The sequence below is a fragment of the Tenrec ecaudatus genome, chromosome 10 (assembly GCF_050624435.1).
Source record: "Tenrec ecaudatus isolate mTenEca1 chromosome 10, mTenEca1.hap1, whole genome shotgun sequence".
Lineage (NCBI taxonomy): Eukaryota > Metazoa > Chordata > Mammalia > Afrosoricida > Tenrecidae > Tenrec > Tenrec ecaudatus.
The window spans coordinates 112,003,112-112,018,271 of record NC_134539.1 but is presented as its reverse complement, the minus strand read 5'-3'; the positions used below and the strand labels follow the sequence as shown (position 1 = coordinate 112,018,271).

At 38.8% G+C, this 15,160-nt stretch overlaps 1 protein-coding gene across 1 annotated transcript in view; it reads left to right on the top strand.

Annotated features, from left to right (window-relative positions):
- Positions 1-148: 148 nt before the first annotated feature.
- EFCAB5 (EF-hand calcium binding domain 5) overlaps positions 149-15,160 on the top strand; it is a 127,338-nt gene continuing 112,326 nt past the window's right edge. The window contains exons 1-3 of the mRNA XM_075559611.1: positions 149-1,481; positions 1,961-2,026; positions 2,969-3,050. Of these exons, the coding sequence (XP_075415726.1) occupies positions 1,440-1,481; positions 1,961-2,026; positions 2,969-3,050 (190 nt within the window). The 5' untranslated portion in view covers positions 149-1,439. The remainder of the gene's footprint in view (positions 1,482-1,960; positions 2,027-2,968; positions 3,051-15,160) is intronic.

Below are 15,160 nucleotides of genomic sequence, written 5' to 3'. Positions count from 1 at the left end.
AAACTATTTCACTCTGAAAACTTCCTCACTGACCTGGAAAAATTAGTGGCTTATTCCTCTGTGTTTCCTAACAGTTTGTACATACTTCTACTTTGGCACTTAGCTTTTTTTTTACCTTACTAACCTGAGAGCTCTTTAAAGTCGTTTTATTAAAAGAAACAAACACATAAAATCATTTTATTTATTTATTTTAATCCTAACATCTGCCTGCATGTAGAAGGTGCCTCCAAGCATTTATGGAGTTGAATTTAACTCATCCAGGCACATCTCAACAAAACATATTCTAAAGGAAAGAAAAACTGTTTTAGTAATTTCAGAAGACAGGCACCTCCTGCAAAGAAAGCAGGCTGTGAGCATATATAGTTGGGATTTATCATATCTATTTTATACTGCTTATTATTTATGAATTGCTTCAGAGAGACTTTGAGGCAGCTATTTTTAAGTGTTGGGATATACTGTCTCCAAAAGCAGCTCTTTTGGTTTATTCAATTAGAACATGTGTTAGGCTGATAAAAAGGAAAGCAAATATTGTAGGGCATTATATAGGCACTATTTCAAATGTAAAAGTCCCTAGATTATTAAACCAAGGAGCCCAGGTGGTGTGGTTACACATTGGACTTCGATCCACAAGGTCAATAGTTTTAAAACCACTATCAGCTCCTCAAGAAAGACGGGCTTGCTCTCACTTAAGCAGTTACCATCTCAGACACCCTCTGACGCCTGAGTCGCTGTGAGTTGGCATTGACACGATGGCAGTAAATTTGGTTTGGTCTTTTATGAGACTATAAACCACCCTGAGGGCAGAGACCATGTGTGTACATACCTATAATATACTCCCATACTAACTCCTGAGTCATTTTTGGCAACACAGTGGTTTTAGTACTCTGTGACTGAATCTATAAAAATTTGTAGGGAAGTGAGGATGTGGTAAATTCTGAGATGTTAATTTTTCAATATGAATAAATGAATCAGATAAATCACATTTCCTCAAGACCACAGCCGCTTAAAGAAAAAAAAATCCTTAAGGAATTACTTTTCTGACTGTCTACCTTTCTCACACAAATTAAGTAGTGATCAAATTTTCACTTCATATTATTTCAAAATTGGATGACAATAATGTTAAAAATTTTGTAATCCCGGTGCATTTTTGTCAGTGATCAGGGAGGTGAGTACTTCGTGAGTTTCTTGTTTCTCTGAGCACTAGCTTAGCTGTGATCTAGCTAGGTCGGTATCAACAGTCATAACAGTAACAGAAGAACAGTTTGAGGAATTCAACAGTTGAGAATTTACTACCATTCAATGGAATGATACGGTACAGTAGGGTGGGGGCAGGAGAAGATTTTGAGCCTCTAGGATACTTTTTGTTTGTTTATTAATATTTCCCTTCTTTGTTGTTGATACTTTTCAGTATAATTTCGTGATCCTTTTTAGTGATCCAGATGAGCCAGGCAGTATCTCAAGAGGAGCTGAAGTCTGCTCAGGTTCCTTGCCTAAATAGATTTATAACCTTTTATGAGAGAATTTGAGACTCAATGTTCTTGAGAAAACTGAGATTCACTGTCATATTCTATCATTTAATTATTATTCTTTTTAGTTTAAGTATTTTGCATCAGGAAATTCATGAAACAGGATGAATCTTTGATAGTCTGCTCACAGTAGCCTGCTTCTAGCTAGCTGGCAGTCCTTAATAAAAGGAAAAATCAGTTTGTTTTTTTTTTTAGTTTCTTGATACAACTGAGTTTTTCAAATTGTAATCTTATGTGGTATGATGTTTGTATGATTATTTGAATGATTTGTATAATTTCACATGGTATGATGTTTATCTGATTATTGCTAAACAGTATAATATTGGGTATTACAGGAAATATTCTTAAGAAAACATGTTTTGCTGAAATTGAAATTTTCAGTTTAATCTCCAGCTCCTTGTGGATACCAGTTGCTAACACTATTTCTATTTTAGGAAAATGGAAAAGAAGACAAAGAAAAGGAGGAGGAGGAAGCAATCCAAGAGAAAGAGCCTATTGAGGTAGAATTGTCATGAGTAATCAAATATGGTAATGCTGGCGAGTAAACTGAATAAATTACATTTCTTGTGAAGGAGACAAAAGGATATGGGTACTCAGAAAGATAAATGAAATGTCAAATGGAAAAGGGAAAACTCATGCTGATTTTTAAGCTGAATCATGTGAGTCAGTCACAGGAAACCTCCAGACTGGTAAATTATTTGTCAAGAGCCATTATAAATTCCAGATAAATAATAGTTGCTTTCCAAAATGAAAACTATTACCTAAAGTACCATAATCACCCTTTTTAAAGGGTTATCTTGTTACCATATTGAAAATGTAATTTCCATGTTAATCATTTAAGTAACTTTGTGTTCAAATAAATTTAGGACTGCAATGAAGAAGAAAACTATTAAAAAAATGCAAGCAATTGAAAATAGTTGTATAGATATATCCTTAAATTAACTAATGTAACATTTAAAATATCCTACAAAAACACATCGAGACAAGTGCAAAAGTTATTGGACAACCTTTTGTGTTCCTAAAATTAATCTTTAATTTCTTCAGTTGACACTGGAACACAAAGGTCAAAAGTGATTGTAGCAGTCAAAAAAGACAATGGCGGTTTCAAAGGTCTGCTTTTATTATGCTACAGTCTCAAATTATGTTTTTAGAAAGTACTGTATAATTCAAGGATCGGTGCACATCTGGAATGATATCCCTATCATATTTTTTGTTAGCAATAAGCAAATATGATGATATGCTGAGGTGCAGCATTATCTTGTAAATACATTCATTAGACTAGGACGACTCATAGACAACATTAAATCCAATCAAAAGTAAATAAGTAAATAGGCATGCTTAGTAACTTTTATAGGGCACTTAGTTGCGTTCTTTAATAGGGAGAGTTGATGTGACTTTGAAGAATTCATTTTGAAATCGGTGTTTCTTTCCTACTTTCAAAGAAGCCACAGGATGAAGTGAATGATCTGGTCTCAGATACAAATGCCAACGTGGCAGAAGAAACAGCAAGCATCGAACCCCAAGGTAGAGAGAACTAGCCTTCCTCTTACATAACAGACTCTAAAACTATTACATTGGATAATCTGCAAAATTTGCTTTTAAAAATGTCATTCCACAGGGGATTGTAATCAATGTCACAGAACTATTTGTGTATGAATGGAAATCTAATTTGCTCTGTAAACTTTCACCTAAACACAATTAAATCCTAAAAAAAAGAAAGAAAATGTAATCCCAGGGATATTTTGAACATAATTTGGGAAATAGTAAAAAATGTATTCCCTTCATTTTTTTCCTTAATACTTTTTAGGTATTTTATGGCTCTTTATTTTGTACTTAATTAAAGAGAAAAGGTAACTAAGAGAGGCAACTAGTCCATTAGCACACAACCTACTAAAACAGAAATATGAGACCCCAACTGATTCATCTTTCTTCTTTGTCCCCTTGTATTTGACTACACATTTACATTGTTTGATCCAAACCTTCCTTCTGAGCCCTGCCTAAATGTAAATCCCACATCATTCTGCAGACTGGAAATTTCCTGGATGTAAAGAGGCAACAAATAAGTGGACGAGACTTTCATCCAGGCCCTGTAGCTCTCCTCTCCTAACTTCAGGTCCTCGGGGAATCCTTTACCAACAGAAACTCTGTACAAGGTTGAAAGGGGCAGTTTCAGTGGAAACTGCTTTCAGTTCAGCTTACAACAACCGAGTGGTACATAGTGTTTAGTGTTCGCCAGGCGGACTCAGAATAAACACCAAAGTGCTGTATAGCTGCTTAGTTACAACTTTGAGCTACTTTTCTTTTCTTGAAAGACTTTTTTCCTGTATTAAAAAAAATTTAACGTCATTATTTAATATGGCTTCTTCTTAGAGAACACATGCATTCAGAATCAAATTTTCCACTTTGTCTTTCTTGTCAACATGGTACTATGCTGACAGATTCACAAACCCTTACAAAGGCTTCTTTTTGGCAAGTCTTCCCTTCTCCTCTGCCTCCTTTGCCTCCCTCCTCTTTCTGCTCCCTCCATCCTCCCGTTTCTTCCCTCACCAATTTCCTGACTACACTTCTTTCCCACCCCACACCTCCCCCACCACGACTGCTTACGTAAGCTTTGCCTTTATCTTAAGCACATGGGTCAACTTCATAAATTAGCTCTTTCATTATAAACACACCAAACAGATAGTTTTTTATACATTTAATGAGGTGTTCACTTTAATTAGTTCACGGCCAAGTCTGCACCTGCAAAGCTTCCCACATGTACTGAAACATGTGATTTCTTGCCTTCCTAGAAAAAAAATACATAGCAATCAAGTGCTTGTGCTCTTTCTTGTTCCTGACCTTATACTTTCAGTTTTTCTTCTTGCTTTGCAATGTATGGTAGAGGAAGTGTGTTTTATTTAAGTCTACTTATTATATGTACTGAAAACATGGCGGTTGTTGCATGTGATACCAAATACAATGCAATATTTTTGTTCAGTCAGTGATCAGTCACCATTAAACCTAATAGTAGGATTAGGGTTAATTTAATTAGGTTTAATTTAACCTAACCGCATATATGTGTGAAGGTGTGTGTAAGAAGTAGGAAGAGGAGCTGTCCTTGCAATTTTAGCATATTGAAAGAAGTGTCTTTATCTCTGTTATACACTTGTCAAAATTTAAATGGTGTTACATAACTAAGCATCTCCCAGAAGGCACTCAACAACATGCATTTGCATAGAAAATATAATGTCTAAATGTGCTATGTGAATTATTCATTTCTTTACCTTGGTAATTCCACTTTGCAAGCTATGAGCTTAACTTGCAATTTGAGAAATCTTTTTTTTCTAAAATTATTAGTTTGCTTGCCTCTGTTCTTATTAAGCAGTCATAAAATGAACAAAGTTTTGAAGAAAAACGCCTTGTCTCACTCTTGAATTTTAATTGCAGTAGTGTTTAGAATATGCTTCTTTACCTCCTTTCTTCACAGCAGCCAGTCTACATTCTGAACCAATGCGAAGCAATCCCCATAATAGAGGCAAGCCAGCTGAGTTTCAGATAGGGCCTGTATTTTGAGAGCATCACACAGTTCGTGGGTAGTCCTGCTGGGCAATTCCACTAATTTAATCAGCAGCCAAGTCCCACTAACTGTTATATGCCTCCTTGTGCAAATAAAAACCCTTCTAAGGCTTATTATAATTCATTCCAATTTGTGAATTTAAATAGGGTTGTTCTAAAGTTACCCCCACCATTAGACTATATAGGAAATGATGAAAGTCACTTATCAGCCTGGGCCTTTCAACATATGAATCATGAATTCTTTTGTGTCCCTTTTTATTCCATTAAAAGTATTTATTCCCATAGTGTCTGAATGGACATAAAAGTACGTGTGTTAAGAAGTAGATTCGTGTGAGGTGAAGGTGTGCATGTCGCAGGAGCTTGTGAAAGGCTCTTCAATCTTAGAAGAGTAAGAAGGAAGTCCTGGGAAAGAATTAGTGTTTGCCCTACCCATTGCCCACTCCTTCTACTCAGGCCCTATCAATGCGAGTCTAATTACTCCATAGAGTTTGCAAGGCTGTAAATCTTTATGGAAGCAGACTGCTGCTACATCTTCCTCCCACAGAAAGGCGGGGAGGGGGAGGGGAGGGGGGTGTTGAACCACCCACTTCCGAGCATTTCACCACTGTGCCACCAGAGTTCCTTAGTGCTTAGCATTTGTTGATCCTCACTATTGCTAGTTTCCTGGAAGTGTTTCACTGGAGATGTAACCAAATACACATCTAGTTCCATTTTGAGTATCAGTGGAGTCAGTGCAAATACTGGGATTATTGCTTAAACCAAACCATAAAAAAAAAAAATCTAACTGCCATCAAGTCATTTCTGACTCAGTGACCCTATAGGACAGAGCAGAATGGCCCCTTTGGGTTTCTGAGGTCATAAATCTGTACAGGAGCAGAAAGCCTCATCTTTCTCCTTCATAATCCCTAATGCTACCAGGAATCCTACAGGATTATTATTTAGTAACCTACCATAGCCAAATGCATTAGAGAAGCCCTAAATTCTGACTCATAGAGACTCTATGGACAGAGTAGGCTGCCCATGTGAGTTTCTGAGGTTGGAAATCTTCATGAGAGAAAAATGGCACATCTTTCTTCCAAAAATTGGCTGATGGGTTGGAACTTCTGACTTGGCAATCAGCAGCCCACAGGTAACAACTACACCACCAGCAACTAAGATGCACAATGCACTAGCTCATAATTGAGTTAACTACTGAGCCATGGCATAAGATACTAAATTGTGTACATCAGGAGCACTACCTTTAAAGCAGCAGGAGAAATATCTGACCTGGATTATATTGGAGAGGTTAAAAGCAAAACTAGTAGGTTTAGAACCTGCAGATTTGAAAGCTTTTCAAAATGTACTTAAACTAAAAGCATAGTATGAAAAGCAATGAGTGTTTAATCTAACAGAATGGACTCTCCACGTGCATGCGCGCACACAAGGTGGGGTGGGGTGGGGGGAGAGGTTAATTCTTTTGCAAACCCAACCACTTCCTCTTTATCAGAATAAAATAATGGGCCAAGAAAGAGACACTTGGGAAGACAGTCGATAAATATTATCCTCGACTAGACATAAGGGTCCTTTACTAAGTTTTCGAACAAACAAACAAAACTGCTGCAAATGATTTCGGCTTGACTACTAACCTAAGGGTTGGGTGTTTGGTCGCACCCACTTGTTCCACGGGGAAAAGGTCTGGGAATCTGCTTCTGTAAAGATTGCTTGGTAGATGAGATTGAGTCCGTTTACAACCATTGCTATGATTAAGCCCATTGTAATAATGTCAGTTCATCTCATTAAGGGTCTATCCCTGTTTTCCAACCCTCTACTTTTCCCAGCATGATGCTCTTTTCCAGGGACTGGTCCCTCTTGATAAAATGTCCCAAGAACATCAGCAGAAATCTGTAAAGATTACAACCAAGAAAAGTCTCTGGAACAATTCTACTCTAACACGTAGGGTGACATTGAGTTGGAATCTACGTTCTGTGGGCATTCTCTAGATAAAAGTCCTGAAGCCCTACAGAACATTGGTTTTCAAACTTTTTGAGGCAGCAAATGATTTTTCAAAAAAATCTTATAAAACTTTCCAATATATAGAAACGATAGAAACAGAAAACTTCGCAAAGGATATGAAGAGCTATGACCTTTGATGCTCTTTCTCAGGATCCCGAGAACATAGAAAACCACTGGTCTGCAATAGAAACTGGTACTGTTAGTGGTGATGACAGCACACTTTGAAGAATAATGTAATAATATCTTGTCAAGTTGGAATACACATGACCTTGCAATTAAATCCCAGTTATATACCCTAGAGAAACTTTCATCTACAGGGAGATCTTGGCAGATTGTTCATAGTAGCTATGCCTGTAGTAGAAGAAAATTGCAACAAAAAAACCCAAAATTTTTACCAATAGAATGGATGAAAATGTTGCAGCAGCATCTTCTAATAAAATATTATACAGCAGTAGAAATTAATAAACTAGAGCTATACCTATTACATGAATCTTTCAGAAATGAATCTTTCAGAAATGATATTAAGCTTGAAAGAGATTGCAGAATAGATTTAGTCTGAAATAATTTGTGTAACATTTAAAAACAGGAACCACAATATTATCTTGCCTAGGTTAGCATATAACATAAACATATGCATGAAAATGATAAACAAGAAATTTAAAATAGTTTTTACATCAAAGTGGAGGATATGTAGTTAGGAAGGGGATGTGGGAAGCTATAATATACAGCTTAACTTTTTTTTTTCTTAAGCTAAGAGTAGATACATAGACATTTGTCACGTAATATATTTATACTTTTTTGTAGGCCTTCAATATTTCATAGTAAATAATGTTTTCTTTTAAGAAAACATGCTGTTTTAAGTTATGGAGCAGTGTTATCATGCCTATTTCTTGCAATATTAGTATTTATTAAAAGTTATTAATGATCGGAAGGAACCATGGAGGCATTGTGGGCTGAGCATGGGGCTGCTAACCAGAGGTCACCAGTTCAAGCTCACCAGCCACAGGAGAAAGATTAGGTTCTTTACTCCTGCACGAATTTACAGTCTCTGAAACCCTAAGGAGCAGCTCTACTCTGTTTTATATAAAGTCATTATGAATCAGAGTTAGCTTGATAGTCGTAGGGTGGGCACTAATGATTGGAGCATATCTCAATAAGTACATTCTAGTTATGTTACACATAATGTGTGTAAGTTCTGGAATGGGGGATCCAAGAGATGCCTACGAGGGGTTTGCAGCTGAAATGGTCCCTTTGGCGTCACACCTATGTCAACCACTCCCAGGTGTGAAGCTAGCGCTTCAACAGTGAAGGAAAGCATGAACCAGGACACAGTAATGCCGGAGGTTCCCTAAAGCTGAATGCCCCTGTGGAAAGGTGGCTTTGTCCCCCAGTCTTGCCTTACCCACGATTTCTGGCATTAAAATATCTCTTCCTTTATGAAAAAAAAATGTGTGTCAAAATTATTCTTAGATATATTTCTTTTCTCCTGTAACCATAAAGTAGCAGAATCAAAAGACTATACATAACTAGTTTTTATTCAACGGGGCTGATGCTGATGGATACAGCCAAATTGCCTTTCAAAAGGGCTTTGTTACTTGAGAAGATACTTGGTAGATTTTTCGGATTAGTTATTGCTTACCAGTTGCCATCAAGTCAGTTTCAATTCCATAAGATTTTCAGTGACAATTATTTTTAAGTAAATCACAAGCTTCTTTTCTGAGGCTCCTAGGAGTAGACGTGAACTTACAGCCTTTGAGTTAGCAGCCAAGTGTGTTAACTGTACCATCAAATGGGTTATTGCTAGAACTTAGGAATTCAATTTATTTTTGTCTTTCAACCTTGTATCTTACACAGTTGGTACTCAAAAGCAAAGGAACACTAAAGCTCACTGCCATTGAGTACACTGTAGGACAGAGTCGAAGTGCCCAGTAGGGTGTAAATCTCTACAGGAGCAGCTGGTATCTTCAGGCTGCTGATTATGGCTAGCAACCCAACACATAATCCTGAATGCCACCAGGGCTCCGGTTATATGGTGGGACTTTTATACATATGCATAACATAAATGTACTATGTCGACCCTGTTCATGCGCACAATTCAGTGGCGTTAAGTGCATCCAAAATGTTCAGCCATCAACTTTCATCACTCCAAACAAAAACCCCATTTGGTAAGCTTTTTAAAGCCAATGATTTGTATCTTTCTTCAGTTCTGAAATGCTTTCTTCCATTATTCCTTTGACTATTTCCTTCCCCTCTATTTTCTTGGTTCACTCCTTCTAATACATTTAGAAAATGAGTATTAAAAATTCTTGAACTAGTCTTCATTCTCTTGACATTTCCTTTGTCTTTTGAAATACTTTTGTTTGAGCTTCCAGTCAGTATTTTCTGCTGTTCAAGCCAAATGATTGTAACAATAATCTTTGTGCCATCTCCATGTGCATATTCTTGCTTTCTCTTTCTGACTCTCAATTGGTTTGTTGTTTTTAAGATAAACTTTAAGATTCACAAAAAAATCATAGACTTTCCATATACTCCACACCCAGTTTTCATTTTTACATTTTATAATATAATAGAATGTTTGTGAATTAATGAATCCGCGCTGATACATTATTATTAACTGAAGTTCATACCACATTGCACCTAGTTGCCATATTTCCTTAGGCTCCTCTTGGCTCAGACAATTTCTCATATTTCCTATTGTCGACGAGCATTGAAGAGTACTGGCAGGTATTTTTGTAGAATGCTTATCAATTGATATTTGTCTGATCTTGTTATCATGATAAGATTTATGGCGTTACTGGCTTTTGGAATTGTAGGTTTGGCGGAAGAAAACTGCAGCGGCAAAGTATGAGTTCCATGACCTCATGTCAAAGCTACATACTATAAATATGACATTATTGTCGTTAATCTTGATCATCTGGAGAAGGTAGTCTTTGTCAGGTTTCTCCACTTTTAAGTTACACTTCCTTTCTGTTTCTATACTGTACTCTTTGGAGAGAAGTTACTATGTACAACCCACACTTAAGGAGAGGGAGTTATTTATAATAGTTCTGCATGTGAGATTTGTTTATTTTCCCCATTTATTTATTTAAGGTTTACATAAGTATGGGCTCATATATCCATTTTACCCTTTAGTCCAATGCAACTTAAACAAAATAAATTAACCTATCTTTTATCACTAGGAGCTCTCTCAGTTGATCTCCTTTGACCCACACCGATTTATGTGTGTGAGTTTTGAGCATCTCCTTACTCTCTGGCACTACAAAATGGCCCAAGTTAATTTTCCGGATTTCCTGCCCTCTTCTAGAATCGGGGTTTGCCAACGAACCCTGTTCTTTGTTTCTTTTAAATAATCTTCTTGTTATTTCCTTTCATTTCTCTGCTTTGATTATATTAATTCTAATTCTTTTAGAGACACCTTATGTTTGTTCTAGTAACACTAGTTTCCTCGTGGTACTGTTTATTGCATTTGTTAAACTTAGTTATAAAGATGGCTTCCTCTAAATACTTAGTGATTCTAACTTGTGTGCTTGCATTTGCAATCTTGTTTGTTTTCCTGTGGATACAGTGTCGCTTTCTGTAACCTGCTGCCATCGATTATGGAGAAGGTGCAAGATGTGCAAACAGTGGAGTCAGTAATTCTTGTGTGTGTGTGTGTAAACATTATTCTTCCTGCCTAGCCAATCACCTATGTTCACAGTACCTGCGCTGCCTGATGATTAGCTCTATTTCTGATGAAAATACAGGAAAGGCCTATCATTCCCTATTACTTCTTTTTTTCCCCCATTCCTTGTTACTTCTATGTAAATTTAAGCTTGGAGTGCCTTATAAAGGCTCCCAAATTTACAGTTGTTTCTTCCTATGCCCTTTTCATTTTATAGTTTTGTTGTTATTTTTAATCAAGCGAATCATATCTTCCTTCTATTTTTTCGGAGATTCCTAAAATGTTCTGACTTAAAGCTGCCACCTTCTTGATTGCTTTGTGGATACATTAGCACAACTCATCAAACAAAACAAAAGCGTTTTCTATCACTTCTAGCGAGTTTGGTGGGGAAGGAATCTAGGTGTTTGTTTTCAGTCCACCATTTTGAACTAATATCACCATTAATTTTCAAAATGACACGAAAGGCTGGAAATATGAAGAAGTAAGAAGTGGTGTGTGTTGCGTAGACTCTCTTCACTCAGCAGGTATTTCCCCACTTTTCACGTGTCAACTGAACCTCAGTGTTGTAGTAGATGGAGACCACTTGTTTTCTGAGAAACTAGATCTACACCCTACCATAAGAGGATAAATATGATTGGTCAAAACTATAGCAGTAATTTTATTTCCCTCTAGGAGTAATTAGTCTAGGAGGGGGCAGGTAACCTTGTTATCCTTAGGTGTTATCCACGCAGTTTTGACTCACAATGAGTCTCAGCACAAAAGAAGGAAGCTTGGCCCAGGGCTGCTCCATCCATTCTTACAATGCTCTAAGCAGGATGTCCTTTGCCAGGGAGTGATGTCTCCTGATAACATGGCCAAAGTATATGAGCTGAAGTCCCGCCATCCTCATTTCTTTTGTTTGTGTGTGTGTGTGTGAGATCAAATTGGGTTTTTTAAAAAACATTTTATTAGGGGCTCATACAACTCTTATCACAATCCATACACACATCGATTGTGTAAAGCACATCTGTACATTCATTTCCCTCTTCATTCTCAAAACATTTGCTCTCCACTTAAGCCCTTGGCATCAGGTCCTCTTTTTTCCCCCTCAGTCCCCACACCCCCTCCCTCATGAGCCCTTGATAATTTATAAATTTTTATTTTGTCATATCTTGCCCTGTCTGATGTCTCCCTTCAACCTCTTTTCTGTGAGTGGTGATACTGGGAGAGTAGAGGGCGAGTGGGTTGGAAAGAGGGAATCGATTACAAGGATCTACATGTGACCTCCTCCCTAGGGGATGGACAACAGAAAAGGGGGTGAAGGGAGACATCCTCAGTTTTAATGAGCAGCCTGGCTGTATTTCTTCTGAGACAGATCTGTTTGTTTTTTGGCAGTCTATGGTACTTTCAGTATTCTTCTCCAGCACCGTCATTCACATGCATTCATTCTTCTCTGTCTTCCTTCCTTGTTGTCTATCTTTTTTTTTTCATTTTTAGTTGTCTATTTTTTACATGCACATGAGGTAATTGAAAGTACCACAACTTGAAGGTGCATCTTGATCTTCAAAGTGCCATCCTCACTCTTCAAGGCTTTTTTTTTGTTTTTAGTTCAAGGATCGGTTGCTGGCCCTTAGGAGTGTTTTCCAGTCCAGTCTGTTGGGGCACCACGCCCTGGCCCCAAAGTCCACTTTCAGCATTCCCTGGGGACCTTGCCGCTCCATTCCCTTGCTGTTCCGCTGCACTCCCCCAGTGCTTTGCCTCGGGGTGGTGGGATCAGGTCAGGTGCAATTCCCACACTGTGTCTCCGGTGCTGTCCCCTGTATCGCCCTTAGTCACTGAGGGGCATCATGTCTCATAGTGGGGCCAACCATGTTGTCCTCTCTGTGGACTGGCTGTTCTACTCAGGAACATCATCCTCACGGCCTCGTAGGCCAGGCTGTGTTCCACTCTCTCCTCCTCCCCCTTCATCTGCTCCCGTGTGCTCTGATCAGATATGTCGTCCTTTGAAACAAATTCTTCTCGGGGGTCTTCAATGCTTTAACAAAGGTTTTGTACAGCAAATTTGCCCAATGCAATTCATCATTAGATTTCTTGACGACTGTTTCCAGCATTGATTGTGGATCCAAGCAAACTAAAATTCTTTTTTATTTAATCATTTTATTAAAGGTTCATACAATTCTTATCACAATCCATAAATACATCAATTGTGTAAAGCATATTTGTACATTCATTGCCCTCATCATTCTAAAAACATTTGCTCTCCACTTAAGCCCCTGGCATCAACTCCTCATTTTTCCCCTCCTTCCATGCTCCCCCCTCCCTCATGAACCCTTGATAATTTATAAATTATTATCTTGTCATATCTTACACTGTCCAATGTCTCCCTTCACCCACTTTTCTGTTGTCCGTCCCCCAGGGAGGAGGTCACATGTAGATCCTTGTAATCCGTTCCCCCTTTCCAACCCACCCTCCCTCTACATTCCCAGTATTGCCACTTACCACTGGTCCTGAAGGGGATCATCCATCCTGGATTCCGTGTTTATGGTTCTTTTTTGTACCAGTGTACATCCTCTGGTCTAGCCAGACTTACAAGGTAGGATTGGGATCATGATAGTGGGGGAGCAGGGGAGGAAGCATTTAGGAACTACTTGTATTTTTCATCGTTTCTACATCGCACCCTGTCTGACTCGTCTCCTCACCGAGACCCCTCTGCAATGGGATCTCCAGTGACCTACAAATGGGCTTTGGGTCTCCACTGCGCACTATCCCCCTCATTCACTATGGTAAGATTTTTTTGTTCTGATGATGCCTGATACCTGATCCCTTCGACACCTCGTGGTCACATAAGCTGGTGTGCTTCTTCCATGTGGACTTTGTTGCTTCTGAGCTAGATGGCCGCTTGTTTACCTTCAAGCCTTTAAGACCCCAGACACTATATCTTTTGATAGCCGGGCACTGTCAGCTTCCTTCACCACATTTGCTTATGCACCCATTTGTCTTCAGCAATCATATCATGGAGATGAGCACACAATGATATGATTTTGTGTTCTTTGATGCCTGATAACTGACCCCTTCGGAACCTCGTGATCACACAGGCTGGTGTGCTTCTTCCATGTGGGCTTTGATGGTTCTGAGCTAGATGGCCGCCGTTTCTCTTCAAGCCCCAGATGCTATATCTTTTGATAGCTGGGCACCATCAGCTTTCTTTACCACATTTGCTTATTCACTCGCTTTGTCTTCAGCAGTTGTGTCAGGAAGGTGAGCATTATAGAATACCAATTTAATAGAAGAAAGTATTCTTGCATTGAGGGATTACTTGAGTGGAGGCCCAATGTCCCTCTGTTACCTTAATACTAAACTTATAAATGTATGCACATAGATCTATTTCCCCATCTTCATATAGAAATATGTTTGCATATATACATGCCTTTATGTAGACCTCTATAAATGCCCTTTGCCTCCCAGCTCTTTCCTCTATTTCCATTGACTTTCCTCCTGTCCCACTATCATGATCAGTCTTCATTTGGGTTTCAGCAATTCCTCTTGGTTACATTACCCTTGATCATGCTCTACCAGGCCTCCCACACCCTCCTCACCACTGATTTGGATCACTTGTTGTTCCCTTGTCCCTGGGTTTGTTAACACCACTACCTTTCCCCCCACCTCTCCCTCTCCCATGTTCTCCCAGAACTGTTGGTCCTATTTTTTTCTCCTCTGATTGTTCATCCAGCCTATCTTATTTAGACAGACCTGCGGAGATAATGCACAAGAACAAGACAGCAAAACCAAGCAACAATATAAAACAAAACAATAACAGCAACAAACTAATGACAAAAAAAAACGAAACAAAACACAACATGAAAGAAAAGCTTGTAGTTATTTCAAGGATCATTTGCTGGCCCTTAGGAGCATTTTCCAGTCCAGTCTGTTGGGGCACCATGCCCTGGCCCCAGTGTCCACCTTCAGCATTCCCTGGGGACCTTGTGGCTCCGTTCCCTTGCTATTCTGTTGCACCCCCTTAGTATTTTGCCTCAGTGTGACGGGATCAGATTGGGCGAAATTCCCACACTGTGTCTCCGGTGCTGTCCCCTGTAGGGCTATGGGTCAGTGAAGGGCGTCATGTCTCCTAGTGGGACCGGCCATATGGTCCCCTCTGTGGACTGGCTACTCTAATCGGGAACATTGTCCTCAAGGCCTGGTGGACCAAGATGTGCTCCACTCTCTCCTCCCCCTTCATCTGCTCCTGTGTGTTCTGATCAGATATGTCCCTCTCCCGGAACTGCAGATTTAATGCTTTCCTTTGAAATAAATTCTTCCGGGGGAAAGGGCAGGTGTCCATGTAGTAGTTGGGATTGCGACACCACTCCCTCCGTGACTTTCAATGGCTATCTTTTAATGATAAGATATTAAAAAAAAGAATGAAGAACAGTAAAACAGTCTAGGTACT